Consider the following 12,987-nt stretch of genomic DNA (forward strand, 5'->3'; position numbering starts at 1 on the left):
CTTGGGACTTCCCTGATGGTCCAGTGGGTAAGGCTCCGAGTTCCCAGTGCAGGGGGTGTGGGTTTGATCCCTGGTCTGGGAACTGAGATCCACATATGGCAGCTAAGCCCGCGCGTGCTGCAACTACTGAGCCGTGCACCCTAGAGCCCACACGTAACAACTAGAGAAGCCTGTGTACCACAGTGAAGACCCAGCACAGCCAAAAAAAAACAATAAAAAGAATTCTATCTTTACATGTCTTCTCAGTCATCGGATACTAAATACACAGGTACTATTATGTGGAGGATCTTGGACTTGTTTGATGTTACAAGAGCTTCTTAAACTTGAAAAAGCTTTAGCTTGGGGCAGTTGTTAAAATGACAGATTATCAGCCCCTCCTCCCCCACTCCAGACCTATTGAATCCAAATCCCTAAGGGGAGAACCCCGGGATCTGTATTTTTACTATGCTGTTTGGAGATTTTGATATACGGCCAGGTTTGGTACCCAGTACCCTGGGGTCCCAGACAGAGTTGTTCTGTACTGATTTGATAGCTTTGGAAGGCCACTGAGTGCCAGACCTGTGTCAACACCTGTTGGTTGATGGAGGCTGCAGGGTGGAGCCAAGCCATGTCCTGAAATAGGACATTTAGTTATCAGTTAGTGATCTCGCCATGAATACCAGGGTTAGTGTCACCACATAGATTAGCTTTGACCTGCGGAAATACCTGTCCACTGACCTTTTTTGTGTGTTCTTCTTATTTCTAGTTAAAAACTTCTTCAGAGTGAGTTTCAAAAATGGATCCCAAAGTCAGACCCACTCATTACAAGCCAATGACACATTCAACAAGCAGCAGTGGCTCAACTGTATTCGCCAAGCCAAAGAAACAGTTCTGTGTGCCACGGGGCAGGCTGCGGTCCTTGACTCTGAGGGACCATTCCTAGATCCCGCCACCGGGAGCAGGGAGCCACAGGGAGAAACAAAACTTGAGCAGATGGACCAATCAGACAGTGAGTCGGATTGTAGCATGGACACGAGTGAGGTCAGCCTCGACTGTGAGCGCATGGAACAGACAGACTCTTCCTGTGGAAACAGCAGGCATGTTGAAAGCAACGTCTGACAGAAGCGTGTGCTTCCTGGAAGTCGCCCTGTGTCTTACCTGTACAGTATTTGCATTCCACATGTGGAACGGTTTGGAGAAGCACTTTTTAATACTTTTGTGACTGTGTTGACCCAGTCTCTTCTGTCTGTACTTTTTTGTCTCTAGTACTGTAACTGCCAATTTGTGTCAGCTGGAATCTGTGGCAACTGTTACCCTGTATTGTTTTTCCCAAGTGTCTGGATGGGTGGATATGTACTTGAACAAGTTATCGATATTTTCACTGGTCCTGCTGGATTTTAAAAAATAGAAAGAAAACAACCTCTAAACTGCTGTTTCATATAGATTACTTTTAAAGGATCCTTCCGCATTTCTCTAGTACTTTTCTAGCTCTTTGACAGAGTAGCTGAAGGCATGAATTTTCTTCAAGGGCCTTGCAAACAGGGCATGAGGTAGTTACCTGTGTAATCGTGATGGTGTTTGAAGGAAACCAGGAAAGATCATTGTTTCAAGTTATCGGTTAAGATATCCGTCCGATATCATCCAACCAAAAAGCAGGAAAACATCCCTGGGGATTCTGAAGGTTTACTTTTGCAAAGGAAGAAGCACTCTCTTGACCTTGCAATTTCATCCAGTACAAATCTGATGCAATAATTTACTAGGACATGAAATAGAGTCTGACCTTAAAAGGATCAGCACAAAAGCAGCTGTCAGCTCTGAATCTTGAACTGAAGTGTATATTGTGTCAGGAGGTCTCTGCCATAGATGCTGGCTGGCCTTAGATAGGCATTTTTAGCCTAAAACATCAGAACAGAACTCATCTGGCCTGGGAAAACCTGGCAGGAATAGCAGAAAGGCCCTCTTCACTTTGTTTCATCTGCCTTAGCCCACTCATATTTTAGAGCATGAATGAAGAGATGACGGAGCGGCTGTGGCTGCGTCAGTGACTCTGTTTACAGAAACATGTGAGAAGAAGAATTTGGAAGAAGTCCTCCATCGTGACCTTGTGTCGGAAGCATTAAAAAAGAAAAGCAAAGTCCAGTGTCCTTCTGGGAAAGATCAGAGCCTGGGGTTTTCCTGCTCCACTTTCGGGTCGTCATTTGCCATCATTGGCTCTGTGCTGGGATCAGAATCATAATTACATTCTCCAGAGACTGACTCAATTAACTCCGTCATCAATCAGCATCAGTTGGCCAAACTAGTAACCTCTTTGTCCAGCCTTGATTTACAATGTAGGGTGAGCCGCAGACCTTTGGAAAAAAGTTAACTGAATACACAGAAAAGCTCTGAGCGAGTGTAAATGTTAAAGATGACTTGTGCAAAATTGTACCCACACCAGCACTAGTAGTAATGATACTAAATTATTGCCAAAAAGTTTTTTTTTAATCTGTGTCTTTCAAGTTTACACAAAGGAGAGCAGTAAATACTATGTTGTCATTTTATTTACATCTATCATGTGCATTCAGAAAGCTGTGTGATGAGATTTATCAATGTAAAAACAAGGTATAGTACTTATTTTTCAAAAATAAAAGAAGTCGTCAATTTTACCCTGTAAAACATATTTCTGTATTTATAGATTTTAAACTTGGTGAATTTTTTTTCTATTACAAGTTTATTTAAAACTGCTTTGTTTCTTAAGTTGTTATTGATTTACCAACTGACTGACTGAATCTGCTGCAGACAGAAGCAGAGAAAAGCCAAGAATAGTTGTTTGATGGTGAAGAAAAGAATGAATCATTCTTTGAAGGAGCCATCGGCCACTTTGGCCAGCATGTTGAGAAAAGAGATCTGTCAAGGACTGGCCTATGAGAAGAAAGTCAATGAATGTTTTCATGAAATGAATGTTTTTGTATAATGGCCTTAAACTTTTCTGGAAGCATTTCAAATAAATTACATTAAAAATGTCATTTTCTTGGTGTATAGTGTTTGCCCGACAAATACCAAACTTCAGTTGTCTTCCTTGGAGCTTCTTTCCAAAATTGCTGATGCTGCTGCTAAGTTGCTTCAGTCGTGTCCAACTCTGTGCGACCCCAGATATGGCAGCCCACCAGGCTCCCCCGTCCCTGGGATTCTCCAAAATTTCTGCTTGTACCCAAATACACATTACGATAGGGTGCAGGTTGAAATAAATGCTTTGATTCGATCTACTAAAGCTCTTGTAGAACTCATATTTCTAACATCTGTTTCTTCAAGGATTCTCTACTCTTCTTTATTTTAATTTAATACTGGAGTATAGTGACTAGCAACATTGCGTTAGTTTCTAGTGTATAACAAAGTGATTCCATTACACATGTATACCTGCATCTATTCTTTTTCAGATTTTTTTCCCATTTAGATTATTACAGAATATTGAGCAGAGTTCCCTGTGCTATACAGTAAGTGCTTATTGGTTATCTGTTTTATGTACAGCAGTGTGTACCTAGCATTCCCAGACTCCAAATATATCTTCCACTACCCTTCCCCACCCCCATAACCATAAATTCATCCTCTAAATCTGTGAGTCTGTTTCTGTTTTGTGAATAACTTCATTTGTATCTTTTGTTTTTTAGATTCCTCATAGAAGTGATATCATGATATCTGTCTTTCTCTTACTGACTTAGTATGATAATCTCCAGGTCCATCCATGTTGCTGCAAAAGGTAGTGGAAGATATATTTGGAGTCTGGGAATGCTGCAAATGGCACTGTTTCATTCTTTTTAATGACTAATATTCTGTTGTATATATGTAGCGCTTATGCTTTATCCATTCATCTGTCAGTGGACATTTAGGTTGCTCCATGTCTTGGCTATTGTAAACAGCACTACGGTGAACATAGGGGGTGCATGTATTCTTTCCAGTCACGTTTTTCTCTGGATATATGGGATTGCTGGATCATATGGTAGCTCTATTTTTAGTTTCTTTTTTTTTTTTTTTAATTTTTTTTTTTTTTTTTTTTAGTTTCTTAAGAAACCTCTACACTATGAAGCCACTCTTCATAGTGGCTGTACCAATTTACATTCCCACCAACTGTGTAGGAGGGTTCCCTTTTCTCCATACCATCTCCAGCATTTATTGTTTGTAGACTTTTTGATGATAGCCTTTCTGACTGGTGTGAGGCGATGTCTCGTAGTTTTGATTTGCATTTCTCTAATAATAAGTGGCATTGAACATCTTTTCCTATGTTTCCTGGCCATCTGTATGTCTTCTTTGGTGAAATGTCAGTTTAGGTCTTCTGTCCATTTTGGCGGGGGGAGGATTTTAAACATATATATATATATATGTTTAAAATCCTTAAATTTAAAATAATAATTATATATATATAAGCTGCATGAGCTTTTTGTAAATTTTAGGAATTAATCCCTTGGCAGTTACATTGTTTGCAAATATTTTCTCCCATTCTGTAGGTTGTCTTTTCATTTTGTTTATGGTTTCCTTTACTTTGCAAAAGCTTTTTAGTTTAATTAGATCCAATTTGTTTATTTTTAGTTTTGTTTCCATCACTCTGACAGATCCAAAAAGATACTGCTGCAGTTTATGGCAGAGTATTCTACCTATGTTTTCCTCTTAAGAGTTTTAGAGTCCAGTCTTACATTTAAGTCTTTAATCCATTTTGAGTTTATTTTTGTGTATGATGTTAAAGAATGTTCTAATTTCATTTTTTAACATGTAGCTATCCAGTTTTCCCAACACTGTTTATTGAAGACACTGTCTATTGTATACTCTTGCCACCTGCGTTGTAGATTTATCGACCATAAGTGCATGGGTTTATTTCTGGGCTTTCTGTCCTGTTCTGATGATCTGTATTTTTGTTTTTGTGCCAGTACCAAACTGTTTTGTTCACTGTAGCTTAATAGCGTAGCTTGAAGTCAGGGAGTCTGATTACTCCAGCTCCATTTTTCTTTCTCAGGACTGCTTTGGCTCTACTCACTTATTCACTTATTCATTTTTAACAACTATATCTTGAATCTGTACTGTGTGTCAGAGGATGTCATGATTGTTATGGAAAAGAAGTGTAATATCACTGTTAGTATAGGTTACTATTGATGAACTTGACGCCAAATAATAGCAGGGAAATTTCACTTTGAAATTCTTCCTGGAATTTTAGTCTACTTTAAAAAAAAAATTAAAATGGTTAGTTTAAGGTTCAGCAGTTTTAAGTACTTGACAGCCAATTCTCAGTAGCATATTGGCCCAGTAAGGCTGGTAGTTAATCTTATCTTTATAATAAGCCATCACCATTTTTGTCAACATGCTATTAATTCCCAGATTACTCAAGATATTCACATAAATAAAAGTAAGTCCAAATTTTTTCCCAAGTGAAAACTCACTCCTTGTTCTTTTTTTCTTACTCTTCTCTCCTTTTCATCTTCCTCATCCTTCTCCAGTGCTACTTTGGATGTTCCCTCCACTTTTGATTCCCTTGATTGTACTGACTTTATTACTAGAGAGTATGTCTCTCCTAGTCGATTGGAAGATATTTGTACTGACATTTTGTGGGTTAGTACAAATGACTGAGGGCTAAATGGTTTTCTTCAGTCTGTTTTCAAGATGTTGTTGGACACACAGCTAAATACAATTGTCTCAGAGTAAATGAAAGTCATAAGCAAAGAGAAGAGCCAGACCTAGCAATTTTGTGCAAAATTAGAGTGTGGTTTCAGCTTCTGGTTAGTGGTCACCACCACCAGCTCCTTTCGTTTCCATTCCTAGCACCATCTGCAGCAGCTGAGCATGCAGAACTCTTCTTAACTACAATCCTGTTTTAACAAAGTCTCTGTGGTTCCAGAAAACTGCAGCCCACTGTGTTGGTGCGCAGGCTGTTGAACTTCCCGTTTACATTAGGTCCACATCCACCTTTAACTAATTCTCCAGAATCCTGAGGATCCCTTGGAGATTTAATAAAGAGAGCAGCTCACCACACAATTTGACTTGGGTGTGTTGTCTCACCTGGATCCCCTTGGCTTTGTGGAAAAAGTCATTGATTATCACCTGTCACTGATGTGGTTGACTGATTTAATTCACACTATCTCATTTATTGACAGAATTCTAGAATTACAGTATGGGGAACTTGAAGAGGATAACTCAAGCCCCAACTCACCAGAAAGAATGTGAAGACCACGAAGGTCTGAAACCTTGCCCATGTGAACACACAATGAGAAAAGTCAACTGTATTGAATGTACCTAGAGGGTACTCATGCAAACAAGTTTGCAAAACAGTAGTCAGTGCTCACTGCATCTTATTTCCTTCTTCCAGATTGGTTTGCACATCAGTCAGCTACATAGATCTGCCCACAGGAAGCAGCAGTTCATCAGTTGACCTGGAGGTTAGTGAGGAATTAGAAATGGCACTCTTATCTTTGAGAACTGATCATCTAGTTCAGAAAACTGGACCTGCCTTCTGGATAACTTGCCCACTTCCCCATACATGTTCACACACAAACACACCTAAATGTCAGTGAATTGTCTCACCTGTGATGTTTTGAAAAATATCATCCTCAATATTCTGTTCAGCCGATGTCTAATGAAATGGAGATACCATAAGCCCTGAGGCCATTTGAAAAGTAAGATGTTGTATGTGAGGTCACTTTGAAAACTAGTAAGAGCCAGTGGTTTTCATCGTTGTTATTTAATAATCACTTTTAATTTTGCACATGGTGTTTTGAAAATTCTCAAAAGTGTGGCCTTGGCTGGGATCTTTTTCATTCATCTCTGCATATTTGGGGGGTAGGGTAGAGAGGTCTTCTCAATCCACAGAATCTGGAATGTTTTCTTGCATTTTTTTTTCATCAGTGTAGTCCTTTCCACAGTTTTCTGTTGTCTCTTTCAGGAATTTTCCAGTAAGAGAGATGTTGAACCTCTGGATTTGGTCTTTTCACTCCTGGACTGGTTTTTATATATTCTTATCTTTTTTATTCCTACTTTTATTTCCTAATAGTTTGTTCTTTCTCATGGGAATTTCTTCACCTTTATTTTCTAATGCTTCTGTTAATTTGGGGAGAAGTTGTTTGTTTTTTTTTTAAATCATTGTTCCTATTCTTAGAGCATCCCTGTTCTTATGTAGTGAAGGCCTTATCTTTGCTCAACTCTCAGGCTATCATAGTTTTGTTGTCTTTTTCTTCTTGCACTGTTCATTTATGTGGGGATAATAGTAGCTTATGGGATTGTTGCTTTTTGCTTATGTTTCCAAGCTGACTATGCTACTCCATCATTTTATGTGCCTGTGGTGTACATGTACTTCATCAGTGAACTCTCGCTTGTCGCCTCTGGTTTTATTTGACCAAAAGGGAAGTCCTTGCATAATACCAGAGAGAGGGAAATGAGTGAGGTCGGAGTATTTATTCTCCTGCTTCTCACCTTGGACTGGCTACCTCTCTCACATGAAGTCACAGGTCCTCTCGAGGAGTTCTCCCTGAGTCCCAGTAACCCCTCCATCCTAGAAGAAGAACCTCTCCACTGTCAGTAGCCCCAGGATATTGGCTTGTCTCTACATCCTGCCCACAATTTGTATAGAGTCCGTTTTTACACCACCTTTGAATAAGCCTAATTTGAATATGCTGCTGAGCCTGCTGGGCCTCTGACGGGTACTGGGACCTGACATGATAAACAACATATCCACGTGCTTTCTGCGTCTTTGTCTCAGCGATCATTCCCACTTGCGTTCTATTTTCATATGTTGTGGTTCAAGGATACAGCGGTCTTTTGGAGTTACCAAAGGTGGATTTCATGTTTCTGTTTCTTGTTGTAATGGCTAATTTTCTGAGAAAAGACGTGAAAATATCTTTCAAAGGAAGGCAAAATAAACTTACCTCAAGCATTTAAAAAAAAAAAAAACTGAAAGAGTTCATTACCAGCAGGCCTATACTGCAAAACTGTTAAAGGGTTTATTTTGATAGAATATGGCACCAGATGGAGGCGTGGGTCCACACAACAGAATGACAAGCCCTTAAAATGCAACATGTAGAAAAATAGGAAAGAGTTTCCTTATTATTTAAATGTCTTTGATAAGTTCTAGCCATGATGGAGTAACAAGGAATAGATTTACCCTCCACCTAAAGCAACCAAAAAAAAAAAGAAAGACAACACATGTGAAACTCTGGTTTTAGAGACAGTGGGCACCAGGCAATGAAGGACAGTGACCCCCGAGAGAAGAGAATGAATGAGTGTGAGCCCTGCGTCTGCTCCAACTTACAGCCTTGAGAGGGTTGTCAGGAAGCAGGGCAGGGAGGGAGGCCCGTCTAGTCCAGTGAAGTCCCTGAGTGGAAGAGATGTGACTGAGAGGTCAGGGAGACCAAGGCAGCTCTTAGACAACAGAGGAGAGCACTACATGGGGAGAAAACCTTGGAGACCTGTGAAGAGGGCCTGCCGCCCCCTCCACCCCCACCCCACCTGCCCCAGGTACTCAGCTGAATGCTTATAAGTGCACAAGCATGAGAAACTAGCCAAGGGCGCGAGAATTATCCAAAAGGATTAGCAGGAAATCACTCAATGCTGGGAATAGTGCCTGTCCCCACCCCCCCACACCAAAAGAATATCATAGTTGGATAGTGTATTCAGGAGGGCCTGAAAAGTTGTGGAAAATAATTAGCCCTAGTGTGAACACTTCTTTGCTTCTACCTAACAAGTCCTATAGATCAAAAAGGATGTCAAGACTATTTTCAAGTAGCTCAACTGCATCCCAGAACAAAGCACAGGAATATTTACAAGGAAAAAAATATATATCCAACACCTAATAGGGTAAAGTTCACAGTGCTGTTAGAGATAAATCTGAGAAAAGAAGTGCAAAACATGTACACTGAAAATGGTAAAATGTTGGAAAATTTAACACCAAACTAGATGGGGAAATGTACCATGTTCATAAACTGGAAGACTCAGGACTATCAAGGTGTCAACTTCAGCCAAAATTAATCCACAGATTTAACACAATCTCAATCTAGGTAGACTATTTTATAGAAGCTCAATCTAGGTAGACTATTTTATAGAAGAGCTTCCCTGATGGCTCAGTGGTAAAGAACCCATCTGCAATGCAGGAGACACAGGAGATGCAGATTTAATCTGTGGATTGGGAAAATCCCCTGGAGGAGGCAATGGCAACCCACTCCAGTATTCTTGCCTGGGAAATCCCATGGAGGGAGGAGCCTGACTGGCGGCAGTCCAAAATGTTGCAAAGAAAAGAGAAAAAAAAATGTTGCAAAGAGTTGGACCCCACTGAGCAGAGAGATTGGGGGCAGGAGGAAAAGGGAATGACCGAGGATGAAATGGCTGGAAGGCATCACCGACTCGATGGACATGAGTCTGAGTGAACTCCGGGAGTTGGTGATTCATGGGGTCTCAAAGAGTCGGACACGACTGAGTGACTGAACTAAACTGAACTGAGCAGAGAGAGCACAAGCTGGTTCTAAAATTCGTGTGGAAACCCGAGACAGCGGGAATAGCCAAAACAACTCTGAAAAGGGTGCACAAAGTTGAAAAACTTACCTAAAACTCACTATGACTCTACAATAACCAAAACAGTATATTACTGGCATGACAGACAGTCAACAGTCCCAAGCAGAGCGCAGAAATACGAGATGTATGGTCTGTTGATTTTTTTTTTTTTTTTTTTTTGGTCAGTTGATTTTCAGCAAAGTTACAAAGGCACTTGAGTGGCAAAGTATAATATTTTCAACAAATATGCTAAAACAAATGGGTATCTGTTTTCAGCAAAAACAAATTAAGACCCTTATGTCCATCTTATAAAAATGCAAATAAATTGGAGACAAAAATGTAAAACCTAAAGCTCTAAGACTGCTAGAGGAAATCAGGAGAAAACTTTGATACCTTGGGTAAGGCAAATAATTCCACAAATAATTCTGAGATATGACCCTAAAATTTGTAATTCATAAAAGAAAAAAATGGATAAATTAGGCCTCAATAAAATGAAGAACTTCTGCTCATTAAAAGACTGAAAAGTCACATACTGGGAGAATCATTTCTGCAAATCATATCTCTGATAGAGAAGTCAAAGTATATATTAAAAAATCTGAAAATTCGATAATAGGAAAACAAACAGCCCAATTTAAAAATGGATAAACAGGGCTTCCGTGGTGGCTCAGAGGGTAAAGAATCTGCCTGTAATCCAGAAGACCCAGGTTTAATCCCTGGGTTGAGAAGATCTCCTGGAGAAGGAAATGGCTACCCCCTCCAATATTCTTGCCTGGAGAATTCCATGGACAGAGAAGACTGGTGGGCTATAGTCCATGGGGTTGCAAAGTGTTGTGGACATGACTGAGCAACACACACTTTCAAGGTACGTGATATTTAATTTTTTTTTAAATGGACAGAAAGTTAGAAATATTCAAACATCACTAGTTGTAAAATAAATGGGAGCTATATCACAGCGAGATACCATTATTTACCTATTATTTGTCTAAAATTTAAAAGATTAACCGTAGCTAACAGTCATGAAAAGATGAAAAAATGCTCAAAATCACTATATCACCTGGTTGTTTAGTCACTCAGTCATGTCTGACTCTTTGTGACACCATGGACTGTAGCACTCTAGTCTTCCCTGTCCTTAACCATCTCCTGGAGCTTGCTCAAACTCATGTCCATTTAGTCCGTGATGCCATTCAACCATCTCATTCTCTGTTGACCCCTTCTCCTGCCTTCAGTCTTTCCCAGAGTCAGGGTCTTTTCCAATGAGTCAGCTCTTCGAATCAGGTGGCCAACGTGTTGGAGCTTCAGCATCAGTCCTTCCAATGAGTATTCAGGGTGGATTTCCTTTAGCATTGACTGGTTTGATGTCCTTGCAGTCCAAGGGACTCTCAAGAGTTTTCTCTAGCACCACAGTTGAAAAGCATAGTATGGATGGAGGTTCGTGGTACTTTGGACTACTAACCATTTACCACAAGAGAAATGCAAGTGAAAGCCACAATGATACCACTTCACCTTCATTAGGATGGCTACTCTTAAAAAAAGAAAATAAATGTTGGTGACAATGTGGAGAAATTGAAACCCTTGTGCACAATTGGTAGAAGTAGGAAAATGGTGAAGCTGCTATGGAAAGTAGTGTGGTGGTTCCTCAAGAACAATGAAATAGGATTATCATTTGATTCACCATACGAAAGGACTGATCCTAAGCTTCAATACTTTGTCCACCTGATGCCAAGAGCTGATTCATTGGAAAGGATCCTGCTCTGATGCTGGGAAAGATTGAGGGCGGGAGGAGAAGGGGGCAACAGAGGATGTGATGGATGTGATGTGGCATCACTGATTCAATGAACATGAGTTCGGGCAAGCTCCAGGAGACAGTGAAAGACAGGAAAGCCTGAAGGACTGTAGTCCCTGGGATCGCAAAGAGTCGGACACGACTCAGCAACTGAACTACAATGATGATCCAACAGTCCGATTTATGGGTTTATATCCAAAACAATTGAAAGCAGGATCTCAGAGATGGTTGCACATCCATGTTCATGGCAGAGTTATTCACAATAGCTAAGATGTGGCAGCAAGACAAGTGTCCATCAATGGATGAATAGATAAACTGGTTTATACGTACAATGGAATATTATTCAGGCTTAAAATGGAAGGAAATTCTGTCACATGCTGCAATGTGGATGAACCTTGAGGGAATTATGCTAATAAGCCAATCACAAAAAGACAAACACTGTATGATTCTACCTTTATGATATACTCAGAATAGTCAAAACCACAGAAATAGAAAGTCGAATGTTAGTTGCCATGGGCTGAGGGAGGAAAATGGGGAGTTGTTGTGTAATGATATAGAGTGTCAGCCTTTCAAGATGGAAACGGTTCTGAGGATTGTTTGTACATAATGTGAATGTACTTTACTAGGCTATACACTTAAAAATGGTTAAGATAAGTTTTCTATTATATATACACTGCTGTAATTTAAAAAAAGGAAAACAGTGTCGCACTCACTTTATATTTCATCTGTGCAGCAACCCCTTCATGTTTTAGGTTATAATAATCTCATTTTACAAATGAAGAAACCTAGGTGCATAGTTAGAACATACTCTTAAAAGAATCCCATTGTACCTTAAACTATGTAAAAGAGTTGGCAAACTACCAGAAGGTGACCCCACTAAGCCATCGAGATGTTATGGCCCACCTTTGTTCCCTCTCATGAAATCATTTCCTAAGGTCCTGTCCATTTAAGAGCCTTCAGCAATCAGAACTTGGGGAAGAATTCTGTCCTGCCTAAATGTAAGTGCTGCAATTCCATTATTCCTATAAGGCAAACATAATACATACACATATAAATTACATATGTTTACATAACTCGTATCCTGAATATTTTAAAGAATATTTTTAGAATGTGATACAGAAAAGTTGCTGGGTTTTGAAACCTGTTTCATGAGCTTTTGCTCCCCTCTGCTGGAAAGTTTGTGTATATGCTCCTGAGGATCTTTTTGTCCAAAAAAAAGTTGACTTTAGTTTTCATTGGTGGTGGTAGTTTAGTCACTAACTCGTGTCTTGCAACTGCATGGACTGGATCCACCAGGCTCCTCTGTCTGTGGAATTTCCTAGGCAAGAATACTGGAGTGGGCTGCTGTTTCCTTCTCCAGGGGATCGTCCCAACCCAGAGACTGAACCCATGTCTCTTGCATTGTAGGCAAATTCTTTTCTGCTAAACCACCAGGGAGAAGGAAATGGCAACCCACTCCAGTATTTTTGCCTAGAGAATCCCATGGACGGAGAAGCCTGGCAGGCTACAGTCCATTAGGTCACAGAGAGTCAGACACGACTGAGCCACTAACACACACACACATACACACACACACACACACCACCACCACCACCAGGGAAGCCAGACAAGTGTTAGAGTCTGCTCTCCAAACCTAGATTTTCAATGAGGTGTCTCAGTCTACAGATGTCTGATTCAAAAATTTCTAAATACACTTAAGCTATTTTTACAATCAAAACAATATTATG

General features: G+C 40.1%; 1 protein-coding gene across 13 annotated transcripts in view; it reads left to right on the forward strand.

Annotated features, from left to right (window-relative positions):
• ARHGEF3 (Rho guanine nucleotide exchange factor 3) overlaps positions 1 to 2,984 on the forward strand; it is a 314,253-nt gene extending 311,269 nt beyond the window's left edge. For all 13 annotated transcript variants that reach the window (XM_044933925.2, XM_044933927.2, XM_044933924.2 and 10 more), the window contains one exon: positions 746 to 2,984. In XM_044933925.2, the coding sequence (XP_044789860.2) occupies positions 746 to 1,098 (353 nt within the window). In that variant the 3' untranslated portion in view covers positions 1,099 to 2,984. The remainder of the gene's footprint in view (positions 1 to 745) is intronic.
• The last annotated feature ends 10,003 nt before the right edge of the window (positions 2,985 to 12,987 follow it).

The sequence above is a fragment of the Bubalus bubalis genome, chromosome 21 (assembly GCF_019923935.1).
Source record: "Bubalus bubalis isolate 160015118507 breed Murrah chromosome 21, NDDB_SH_1, whole genome shotgun sequence".
Taxonomy (NCBI): Eukaryota; Metazoa; Chordata; class Mammalia; order Artiodactyla; family Bovidae; genus Bubalus; species Bubalus bubalis.